The sequence below is a fragment of the Buceros rhinoceros genome, unplaced genomic scaffold, assembly GCF_000710305.1.
Source record: "Buceros rhinoceros silvestris isolate BGI_N320 unplaced genomic scaffold, ASM71030v1 scaffold15705, whole genome shotgun sequence".
NCBI classification, from domain to species: domain Eukaryota; kingdom Metazoa; phylum Chordata; class Aves; order Bucerotiformes; family Bucerotidae; genus Buceros; species Buceros rhinoceros.
In genome coordinates this window covers 1-12763 of record NW_010414715.1, presented here as the reverse complement: position 1 = coordinate 12763, position 12763 = coordinate 1, and the positions used below count along the sequence as shown (strand labels likewise).

Genomic DNA, 12763 nt, shown 5'->3' with positions numbered 1-12763 from the left:
TACTTACAAGGTTAGGTCAATCTGCTCATGCTATAACATGACAAATAATATGACATCCAAAAAAATCCTTTCTTAGATAGCTATTTTGACTGGCAGTGCTGGGTCTAGGTTCTCATTCATAGGAAATATTAAAAGGCTACTATCAAGCCTTAAACTAACCTTAACTAACTGTAATTACAGGTAAAACTTCAAGCTGTATTCAATGAATGCTTATTAAAATATTCATATATATTTAAACAACATTATTACAGTCAAGGAGAACCTACTGGAGCTGATGCACTGCCTCTGGATTTGCAAAACCATGGACTCTTATAATTTGATAAATGAGAAGCCAGCTATTATATTTTACAAATTCAAAAAAATGAGTTTGTCTTGGATGCAATCTAGCCACTTCCTTTGCCAAAGTTCACTGTCAGTAAAATAATTTTTTTCTGATTTAAATGAAGCTACAGAACCACAGGACAGCTGAGATTGGAAGGGACTATGGAGGTCATCTGGTCTAACCCCCCTACTCAAGCAGGGCTTCCTAGAACTGGTTCCCAGGAAACAGACAGCTTTTAAGTATCTCAGAGGACTGAATCTTCAAAACCTCTCTGGACAGCCTGTGCCAGTGCTCAGCCACCCTCACAGGGGAAAAGTGTTTTCTGATGTTCAGAGGGAACCTCCTGTGTTTCATTGGTGTCTGTTGTCTCTGGTTCTGTCACCGGGCACCACTGGAAAGAGTCTGGCTCTGTCTTCTTTACACCATCCCTTCAGATGTTTATATATATGAATAAGATGGTTCTTGAGCCTTCTCTTCCTTAGCCTAAAGTCTCAGTTCCCTCAGCCTTTCCTCATAGTAGAGCTACTCCAGCTGTTCATCATCTCCACAGGCCTTCTTCGCAATCTCTCTAGTCTCTTGTACTGGGGAGCCCAGAATAGGACCCAGAACAGGTGTGGGTGGCCTAACCAGCACTGAAAGAGAGAAAGGATCACCTTCCTCAACTGACCTGGCAACAATCCTCCTAACACAGTCCAGGAGACCATTGGCCTTCCTTGCTACAAGGGCACATTGCTGGGTCATGTTCAACTTAGTGTTCTCTAGGATCCCAGATCCTCTTTTACAAAGCTCAGCAGACTCCAGCACATACTGGTGCACGGGGCTTATCCTCCCCAGGTGCAGGACTTTGCACTTAACCCTGCTGAATTTCATGAGGTTCCTGTGTGCCCACCTCTCTGTTCAGGAAGTTTTCAATTCACCTCACTGCTCATCCAGCCCCTACTTCACCAGCTTCTCTATGAGAATGTTATGTCAAAAGCCTTACTGAAGTAAATGAAGACAAACCCACTGCTCTACCCTCATCTATAAAGCCAGTCTTCATTGTGGAAGTTTACGAGGTTGGTCAAGCATAACTTCCCCATTTTAACGGCCAAGACTTACTGGCAATGACCATGTCACGCACTTGTAGTACAGTAAGTCTTAGCAGTTATTTTGCATCTACAGCTGTTAAGGTTGGAAGTTACTTTACTAGCCATACAGAGAGAAAGGGGAAAAGAAAAAAAAAACCCAAACCCATCCTAAATAACAACAAGAACAAAATGCGCAAAACATCAAGGTGGAAGGTTTTAGTCAACCTCCCAGATTAATAGACGGGAGATAAAATTTAGCAACTACTTCAGAGAAAAAGGCTGGGCAAAGAGGAACTAAGAACTACATGGTCTAGTAGCCATTCTGGTAGCCTCATACTCCCAAACACCAAACGTTCTCATTTTCATTAGTGCACTTTGCCACACTTCTAAATTACCAGATTTTTCTCTCTGGTTTGCCTTTGTGAAAAAATACAGTATTAAAATATTCTGAGTATTCTGTTTAAGCAGTCCACGCACAATAAAACCCACTGACAATAATTAACAGGTATCTTTGGACTTCTAAGGAGGCAGAACTAATAGGTAAATATTTAAATATCTATAGAATCTATATATGTCAGTATCTAAAAATGTCAGAGTCCATCTTAAAGATGACCGAAAGCTTATAAAGATGTAAAAACCCTTACAAGCTGGATAAAACCTTGGGATTTTTTTATATCATAAAGGCTATGATCTAAATTAATTAGAAGTTTGACAGCATAGCTTCTAAAAGCTTCTATAGCTCTTCTTACTGCTTTTAAACAAATTACATGAATAGTAAATACAGGTATTTTATTTTATAAAAGGCCCTAGGTCTACATGCAGCATACTCTTGCATATTAAAAGATATCCTTTCAATATGAATCAGCGTCTTACGCCCTTGAGATTACGCACTGAATACTAAGGCAGATGGAAACTGCATAGAGGAACATTAAAAGTTACAGGTGCACATAGATTAAGAAATGCAGCTGTATGTGCAATAACGCAAGGCAAACGGGTCTCAGATAAATTCTACATTCACACCTTCCATTGACTTCACCATATGGAAATTTGTGAGTGATCTGAGAGGTCTCTTGAATCATCTCTAATGAGTAAAATTAGCTTCTGCTCTCACTAGAATACTTTCTATATAAAAAAGGACATCACAAAATAACAGCTATTGCTTTGTACCATTTAATTACAGGGATGTCAGCTGCTTTTTTAATAGATTATTTGTGGCCTGCAAGTTGAACAGTGCTGAAGGAAATTACAACCCTTAAGAGAATTAATAGAGACTGTTAGGTAACACAGTAGTCTATTAGGAACATAGGAAAGAATGTCTGCTATTACAGTTCTTTAATCTTACATGGAAAGTGTTCAATACCACCTTAAAAATGGAATGCTGCCCCTTAGCCTTCAGGTGCTTTTCTTTATTAATATACCAGAGATGCAGTTATGCTCTTTTTCAGGCTTTATCATCCTTCACTAAGCAAAGTAAGTTTAAGCCCCCTGTCTTATGATAGAATTAACCAAGAAAAAGACAGCTAAGAGCAGCAAGTTGCTGCAGTCCCTCCTGCAAACTTAATTGCCTTAATCAGAATCTACCAGACACTTCCAGATGAAGTCTCCTTACCAAGTTATAAAATGACACTCACAATTCCCCACTGCTACCAAAATATTTTGCTTCATGTGTCTAGAATGTCGTTTCCCTTCCCCGCAGCTGCACCACACTGCAGGTTACTGCTGTCATTCTGCACAAGTCACAGAGTAGCTTTCTCCTTTGCTGTCATCCCCTACAAATGAGTCACTAGCCCACCATGAAAAAAATTGGCTCATAAATCCATGCCCACTACTCAAGTTCTCCTAGTCAGCCATATTTTTCTGTAATTCTATGCAATTATAAGGCTTCCCCACTACCAATCAAAAGAAAGTGCCATTAGCATGCTCCAACTTTGAGACAGAACTCCTGAAATTTTTAACAAGGTCTTCTATCTTATAAAGGCAGACACTAATTTCTCCTGACATATGCTACCTCTCATAAATCCATTTACATGTACTCTACTCTTCCTTTTGCCTCCCTGCCTTTGATTCTTTTAACGTTTTTTTCTACTGTTTTGCTATAGAAAAAAAAGAAGATATTAATTTTCAAGCTGCCAGCAGCACTTCTCTGCTTTGTGAAAAATAGTGATTGGATTTGCTCTTCTGCGGTTAAATACTATTTCTATTTTGATAGTGTTCTGATTGTTTTGAATTGTTTGCTACAAGACTATAAAATACAACTTCATTCAGGCAGCCCCCTACAAACCTGAGCACTAGGAACTTCTAGGTTTCATCTTCATTTCATTTCAAGAATTTCCATTGTAAGTATTTCCATCTGTATACATTTATTTCACTCTTAATTCCAATTCCATGTTCAACATGACCACCTGCACCAAAAATGAAGGCAAAATATTAATATAAACTGGGAATGATAGCTCTGATCCTAACCTCATGCTCACTGCTTGACTCCCAGCTTCCTATCTTGTTTCATTTTTAATGGACAAATAGCTTTTTACTACTTGGATTATTTTCCTTTACAAGGTCAAACTCAGCTTGACTTCTGGCTATATCTTATTCACCCTGAAGGCTTCTGAACTCTATGACAGTCTTCAACTTTTGCCACTCCTTGGGTAGCTTCTGATACTCTCTTTAGACGGCTTTTCTTCCTACTAGGTCTGCAGTTTTTCTAGTCGTGTATCCTGCTTTTTCTTGGGATGCAAATCCTATGCATTTTTTCTAATTCTGAATCAAAGAGGTTCCACGAACCCCAACATCACCTCTCTTTGCTCTTTGGTTCAACTAATTTCAACCCACTTCTCTATAGTTTCTCGGTCTGCAATTTTGGAATTCAAAACCTTTAACTGGAAACCCCTTTCAATGTAAACTGCAAAAACCTCTGATGCCAATTACTCAATCCAAACTTGGTTGCTACAAACAGCTCTTCTATAATGTCCTCAGTGCTTATACAACCCAGTTTAAAGCAACATTATTTATTTTTATTTTAATGGCGGCACATGAACACTGCATCCAGGAATAACTGGTCCCGAGTGGAGAAATTATGACCTGTAAGTCCATGTATACAAGAAAACTGAGTGCAGAGTACCTGAAATTACCCTTTGTAAAAGACTCATCCAGTGGAAGTACACAATTCCAACTCAGTAATACACCTCACGTATAAGATAACCATGTAGAACAAATGGACCTTTTAATAATCAAAATAGCAACTTGTTCTAGAATGCTTTATCTCTTCACCATTGTTCTTTATCTGAGAGCATCCAGTCTTTGAATCCTTAATTTTTTTTATTTTTGGCTGCTTTCCCTGACAAATATATTTAAAAGGTTCTGACTTTCATAACAAGACCTTTCAGGACAAATGTAACTAAAATATAAGATCAGGTACCAGAAGCAATCTATATATCTAATCAACATAAAAAAGAACCTGGCTTTACATCGTTAACTTTTACAAATAATCAAAGTTAGCATCACAATCCTTGCAGTGCAATACATTTTATTACTACATAAGTCTGTAGAATTCCCCATACTTCACAATACCTGAAATAAGTGTAAGATAATTTTAAGTAGCAGAATACAGACATTTCAAGCTACCCAAGCAATAGCTCAGTATGTCAAACTACTTCACAAGTCGAGCTTAATGGAATTAATAACCAACTTCCTGCCCATTTTACAGAATTCAAATACCAGCATAAAGGATTTATTCAACATTACAGGAGACAGAGTCTAAGCCTACTTAATACCTAGTTTCATACTTTAGCCAAAACTACCATCTACTCCTGATGTTGTAAAACAAAGCAAGGACAGGGAGCTAGAGTAGACAACCATGAGCAAGAAAAAGAAAACATTCTTTCAGTGATTTCAGAAGAAAGACACACATCTTTCTTTATCAGTAAGGTTTCTTAATTAATCCATTCCAAAGTGGATTAATTCCTCAGATTTTGCAATTATTTAAAATCCAATATAGCCTCAGGATCTTTCTACAAGTCCTATCTTCCACATCTGCCTTCAAGTATCCTAACACTTGCTGGGCCTACTTTATTTCCAGAACCACAGACTCACTGAGCTTGGAAGGGAGATCTGGAGGTCATCAAAATCCAGCTCCTTATTCATTTAGTTAAAACACGAATAGAAGCTGTGGCAAGTTTGGAGACAGGGACTGTACAATTCTTGCGGATGGATAACCTTCACTTAGGACTTCTGTGATCCCAAACAGTTCATCAACATTTTAATAACAGGTAAATACCACACTAAATAGTGAAACAGGCAGAGAAATATTTTCTTTTTCAACACTAAAACTTGAAAATGTTTCCGGCACACTTTATTTTGATGCTTACCACACAAAAAATATTTTAGAGAATAAAGTATTTCCAAAGTAATTATAGTGTCAGATTGTTTCAGTCCTTCTTCACCACTATTCACATTCCCAAATACATTTTAGTGAGAGAAATGAGGAATAACTAAAAGAAAGACTTGTTCCTTGAACTGATTTTTAATTAGAAAAATCACCATATAGTTCATAAGAATTTTCAAACCCACTGTTAAATACAAATGTCATTTGTACTTACACTAAACTACAGTCACAGCACTTCTTGTAAAACCCTTCAAAGGTTCTCTTTAAAAGAGAAATAGAGGAGAACAAATTTTGATTCCTGAGGACCATTTGAACAAAACACAATCTGGAAAACTGAAGTGTTGTAGGGTGTAAGAGTCAGTCATGCTGCACGAGAAAAGAAAGAAACAGGCACTAGTGATCACAACCCCTTTGTATGAAATTAGCTGAAGCATTGAAGAGCTATTTGCTATATCCCTTCTATTCCCGTTAGCCTCTCTCCCACCTACCCCAAAAATCAGAGCGAGTTCTGCAGACAGGTCCCTTCACCACTGCGGTACCCTAAGGAAGCTTTATGGAACCCTGACAACTGCAGCAGCAGCAGCTCGGGCTAAAACCCATCACTGCACCACAAGTTATCTGCTGTCTGCCATATGGTCTGACCATATACTACTCAACCCGCTCCAACCCCTTTGCCAGGTAGGGCCAAGCCAGCAGAACAGAAGGTTGCAAAAGCAGGCTCAGCAGGAGGCACCAATTGCTTCTAACAGCTTTAAATGGTTTAATGTGTACCTGGTGCCAGAAATAGGGCACAAACTGAAGATGCAGCCATCAGCTATCAAGATACCAGACATTATGGACTTGGACAGAGAAGTGGTGAACATTACTCCTTCCTAATTCTACCCAGGCCGGAGGAATCGTCACTCAAAAAGGACCATGATTTGTACAATCAATACATTTCCATTCACAAGAGCGTGGAAAGTCATGAGCTAAGGAATTTTGCACTACCAGCAAACCTTGTCCAATTAACCCGCAGTGTTTGGGAAGTGGTATATAAACCCGAACCTCAGGAAACCCTGCAAAACTCAACAAAAGACAAGTAAATCACAGAGTTTCTGGGTTTTTTACATGTAGAAAAGTATCCCTGACAAAATCAGGGTATTTTTCTCCTCATCACATTTACTTAACTTTTTCACCCTACACTTGCCTTGGAGTTTCAGTTCTATCCCTAAGCAGAAACACAGTACCTCAACACAAAAACTGGCCAGTGCTGATGAAGGCCTCTATATCACAATACAAACACAAATATCAACTGCTGTATCAACATGCATATGGCTTGCTTAGCAACACACTCATGCCCACTACCACTAACATCAACTCCTGGGCTCTTTTAGGCTATCTTTTTATTGAATGGTGCCAAGTTGACTTAAGCTCCCACAGACACGCACAACTGCTCACATTAGTGATGCCATACTCCAAATACCTAGAAGCTCTCCAAGCCTGCAACAGCCCTTGGGCAGCCACCTACTCCTAAAGGGACTTTCAACAGAGATGAGATCAACAAACATATTCCATAATCCTAGACAGAGTAAATGGGCCACAGAGAACGGGTTACGTGATAGCGAGATTACAGACTGTAACAGAGTAGAATTTCCTGCATCTGTTGACTTCAGTCTTTCTCTTCAGAGTTTCTCAATAGAATTTCTCAATAATTGGGTCTCTTTCCTGCTTGGGAGATGAGGAGAATTCAATCTTTATCTATTTGATGAGTGAGACTTTATTTATTTATCCTTCTGCCTATACTTCATTACTTCTCATAGTCCACGGTGTTTCCCCTACAGAGACAGAAAGGATTCCCCTTGGTAATAACCAAAATCTCTTTGCTCTTCAGCCTCAGCACTCTCCTCATTTACTTCTCACACATCTACCTGAAAAATCCCTTGGAAAAGTAGTTTAAAGATATTTATCCAAACCTGTTGAGACCTTCAAGCAACAAACTTATGGCAGTAACTACCCACTCGTTTCACAGGTTACACATTCAAATGCCAATGTTATTATTTCAGAGCTCACCTGTAGGAGGAGAGTGGAGGTATGGTACTATGAAATCAGCACTGAACACCTAGAATTTGGGTCAGATTTTTCACACCACTATCTAGCAGAGTAGTTAAGTACAAATTGCTTCATTTTAATAAAGACAAATCAGTTTTCAACAGTTCAGAAAATACTCCTACATTGTTTTGTATTTTTCTCTCCTTGCTCTCAATGCCGCTCATCGATACCTATCTGCTAGGCAGAAACCACTTGCCACAGCCAGTTCACAACCTCCTAGCATGCCAAATTGGCAGCGCTCTCAGACAGGCAGCGCAGGAGCCCAGAGACGTGTAGGCCTCTGAGTACCCACCAGGGGATTCTCCAGCTGTCTTTCCCGGGTCCCTGCCTGTGGTGGCATGGCTGGGCAGTGACCTGATGCCCCTGGCAGCCTGCCCAGGCTTACACTGCTTGACACTGCCAAGGGAATTACAGAGCACCGCAGAAAAAAGGAAGGAAGGCTCAAGAAGCAGCTTTTAATTTTCCACAACTTCTGCTGCCCTTCTTTCTCCTGGTGCAAGCCTTCCACATGGTCTCGCTTCTGTTTTCCCACATGACTAACAGACTGCATGCATTGGAGGCACCCAGGACAAAAAGCAGGGGATATCCCAAACCTAACAATCCTTCCTTCACTGTTCTCTCACAGTGCAGCTTTTATTCTCTTTTCTTTCTATCTACAATAAAGATGCTAAAATAATTACAGTAACAATTCTTTTACTTTGGATAAGCTTGTTAGGAGTGCTTTATGATTAAAACCATGACAAATGCACTCTTACTGTTTACACAAATGACTTTCAGAGCATTTTCCTGAAGGACTGTTATTACTACTTGATAATATGTAATCTGAACTGAACATAGCATGAAAAACTTGAGAAGAAAAGAAATTTACAACTAAATAACCAAGAGAATAGTCTTATAGCATTTGGCAGGACAGCATGATTCAGACAGACAACAGGGATATGCTGAAGTAAGGATGTCACTGTTAGCTCTTTCAAAACAGAAACAGCAGAAAAATCTGACCATCTCAAGAATAAAATCAGTGGAGTCACTTTCTGGAGTCTTATCTGGTGGAACCATAAAAAACCCCAAACCTGTATATAATCGGTAAATCTTTCAGGAGAGAGAACATCATCTCTTCTGTTAGTACAGCCTGAGGGGGGAGGAAGTGAGGGGAATAACTTCCATAATCCCTTGTAATAAAAGTTTTTTCTACTTCATCTCCAAAAAAGATTAGAGAAAACCAGCTAGTTTAATTACAGGAATAATCTAGAGGGAGCACAAACACTGTTAGAATTTTTGGTCCATGACGTAAGTTTGGACTAAAACAAAAAAAATCCATTATCTTGGCTTGGAATGTTTTGTTTCAGTGTAAAAAAAACCTGTCTTTCTGAAGCATGAAGAACATAGCACCGTTCCCCTCCCTCCACCCCCAATAAACAGATGTGAAAATCTGGTTGCTCCATTCAGATGAAAATTTCCTAATACAAATATACGTCTTACCCAAACTTAAACCACAGACATTATAAATGCAGATTTTGTAAATCCCATCACTTCAAATTCAACAGTGAAACGTCTATTTGTTGATTCAGGGATTCTCCTTGCTAAACTCACACAATGAAAACATCATTAATTTCAATTGCACACATTTCATTTTAAAATGTTTAGATTTCAAGTACTCCATGACATATGGCTGTTTCAAGAGCCATTTCTGGCAAAATGATTGGTTTTGAATTGTCCATATGAGGCCACATGCACCAAAACAAACTTCAAAGTAAAATGCTTCAGGCAGTGAAATGCTGGTACAACCAAATACAACTAGTTATTCCTTTCTGAACTGAAATACTTGAAACAACAGTCCTAATTTCAAGATACTTAAACCAAAAAAGCCTTGCAAGAAACCCACCCTTCGTAAGATTATTTCGATCAACCAACTTCTGCCTTTCTGTAACACTGAGATATACTAGGTATGCATACGTTAACGGTTTAAAAAGTGAAAATGCTACTAGAAAAGATGCTACTAATTCAGACGCAGAATATTAACAGTCCTCTACTAGCGAGGTAGAATCACACTGTATTTCATGACTCAGTGTTTAAATACAAGGACTTTAAAGAACATCTGATGAGAGCTGAAGAAAAGCCATTCGATCTGAAGAAGTTGTGATTTCAAATGGAAAAAAACCAAAAACCCAAGCAGCACAAAGGCCATCAAGTACTCACTTCTACATTTCACCATGTCACTACCATTCAGTCTCAGAAGTCAAAACATGCATGTGAAAATTCTCAAACTTCACAAACCCATCTGCCATTCTCCATTTCTGCTGGTGTAGTCAGCCATCAAGCAGTCTGGGAAATAACACAAGCTCATCAGAGCTCAGCTTCTTTACTTCATTTAAGATCACAGTCTCGCAGGCTGACTGTAACAGAAACGGGTACTAAAAGATCTTTTCAGAGTTGAGATCAGCAGTCAAAACCTATTTCAGATAAGTATTTGAAAAGGAACTGAAGAGCACAAAAAGAACGTAGGAAACTTTACCTTAATTGGAGCACGGCTAAACTGTATTTTTCTGTTGGCTGGGATTTCGTCTTCATCTGGCAATCCATTAATTTCAGAATATTCCATATCAGGTTCATAACAGTTATTTTCATCACTGTCATCCTGATCATCCTGTTCTGTACCTGTCTCTCCCCAGTCAGAATTATATCTTGATCGTACCCGATACACATTGTAGTCAGAGTGCATATACACATGGGAACTCTGAAAATTATTCGCATCTTCCTGTAATTCTTTTTCACTTGCCTCATCATAACGGGACTCAGTAGCCTCTGAAACAGCACCTGTGGCAAAATCACCACCTGAAGCTACATTTCGTGGTAATTCTGCTGCTTCGGGTCTATCAAAGATACCCTCTGCATGTTCCAACCGTTCCTTTTGTTGCAACAAAACTTCTGTGTCTGTTTTTGTCTTAACCCTAACACGGCTGTCCACAGACCTTTCGCTGTCAAGCACATTGACCAAATCCTGTTGAGTCGCTGAAGAGCTCTCAACAGAATCAGCACTTGCCTCTGTACTCTTCTTTATTTCTTCAGTAGTTTTTGAACCTGCCAAAGTGCCTGTGGACGTCTTCTGTCTCGGTGTTGAAGGCATGCTATTTGCTGCACTCTGTTTGGCTGAGGAAGACCACGTGCTGGCATCTTTCGAAGGACTGAAACCCTCAAGGTTTGCAACTGGGGAGGAGATACTTGCAACAGAGGATGAGAGGTTTAGCGGATAGTGACCGGTTACAGAATACTCTTCGTTGTTTTCTGACTTCTCTACGACAATTACATTGTGTGAGTCAGTGTCTTCAAAAACTGCACTGAGCTGACTCACAGTTGGAGAGACAGTCTCTGTCCTAGGGCTAAGACTGTCCAGCGAATCAGTGCTGCCTCTGTGAGACTTAGAGCTGCACCACTCATCTGGAAGCTCATTGGAAACAACTTTCTCTTTCTTTGGGGAATAGCGATTGGAATGTCCTGTTTCATGAGCATTTCGCTCAAACATCTTCCGAGTTTCAGTAAACTTGGAATAGGAAGGCCCATCATGGATAGTATCAAACCTACTAATCCTTTCCGAGACAGACGATTCCAATTTTACAATTGAACCATCTGCTTTTTCTACAAATTCTTTGGGCCTAATTCGTCTTTGAGGGGATGGAGGGCCACCCTTCACCCTGGTTTTAGGGGTAACTCCAGCACTTTCAGAGGGCTCCATACCCATCTGCATAAATAAATTCTTAATCCTATTGACGTTTGAGCCATATTTCCTTCCCCTGCTCTGCGTGGCCTCTGCTTCCTCTTTTGCTTTTTGGTCTCCATCTGATTTCGGTTTGTCAAAGGTGCTTTTCAGTGCCTGGAATTCAGTTCTATAAGCATTCCTGTGAGGAGAGGCACTTCGGAGGGTTGACCTTTCTCCTGAAGACTCTGTTTTCATCATGTTTACTCCAGGCACGCAAAACGAGCTTACATAGTTTCTGCAGTACCACTCTCAGTGGGCTGTCACAGGTGAGATTCTGCCTGAGGGGTGTTTTTCTCAGGGGGTGCTGCTCTTCAGCAGGGCCATATTCCACAGAAGACACGGAGAAAAGTATCTAAACACTTGTGGTCAATTCTAACAAAGCAGCACTACCAAGGCCTCTCAAAAACAACAGCTGATTCAACCTGCAATAGAAAGAAGGGTTTTCTGAATCATGTCAGGTACTTGTACTTCTTTAAATTTAAGACACAATTTCCATTTACCATTACTGGACGAGGTTATGAAAAGTAAAAAAAATCTGCTAACACTGCACAGTCATGAAAACTTGTCATCACAAACTTCTTCAAACTGTTTTTTTGCATAATTTGCAATCTATAATATCATTCCACCTGAAAGATCAGATTGTTGCATTTTACCATTAACAAAGTATCATGCCTTGCCACAAACATGCATGTAAATGAAAGGCAATTGAAAATGAAATTACGAGAAAAATAACACGACTTCTGTTACTAAACTTTTCTAAAAAATATTTTTAGAGAAATCCCAAAATCAAACCTCTGAGTTACTTACATCTAACCATAAAATAACTCATGCAAACATGATGGCTCTGCTTCCCTGAGGCACCACAAGACTTGCTCTCTCAGAGAAATGTAATGGTAGAAATACCATCAAACACAATGCACTCAGGCAAATTAAACAGCAGCTCGAGGGAGTAAGAAAAACTGCACCCAGAGTTCACATCCTCAGTTGACACGGTAAAGAATGTGAAGTGTAGCCAGAGAAAGTTGCCCCTTGACACGGGCCGTCGTTCTACCACCTGGAAGAGCCTGGAGATGCCTAAGGAGGAGCTGCAGAAACGGGGCCAGGGGCTGGATCCGTTCCCACCCCTCGGCCCGGGGGGCTCGCCAAGGGCC

The 12763-nt window shown here is 39.8% G+C and overlaps 1 protein-coding gene across 1 annotated transcript; it reads right to left on the bottom strand.

The window, feature by feature from the left end:
• Positions 1 to 10370: 10370 nt before the first annotated feature.
• Positions 10371 to 11810, bottom strand: PPP1R9A (protein phosphatase 1, regulatory subunit 9A; the record flags this gene model as incomplete). Its single annotated transcript, XM_010137179.1, has 1 exon — positions 10371 to 11810. A coding segment is annotated over exon 1 (1440 nt), but the record flags the coding sequence as incomplete, so codon positions are not given.
• Positions 11811 to 12763: the final 953 nt, after the last annotated feature.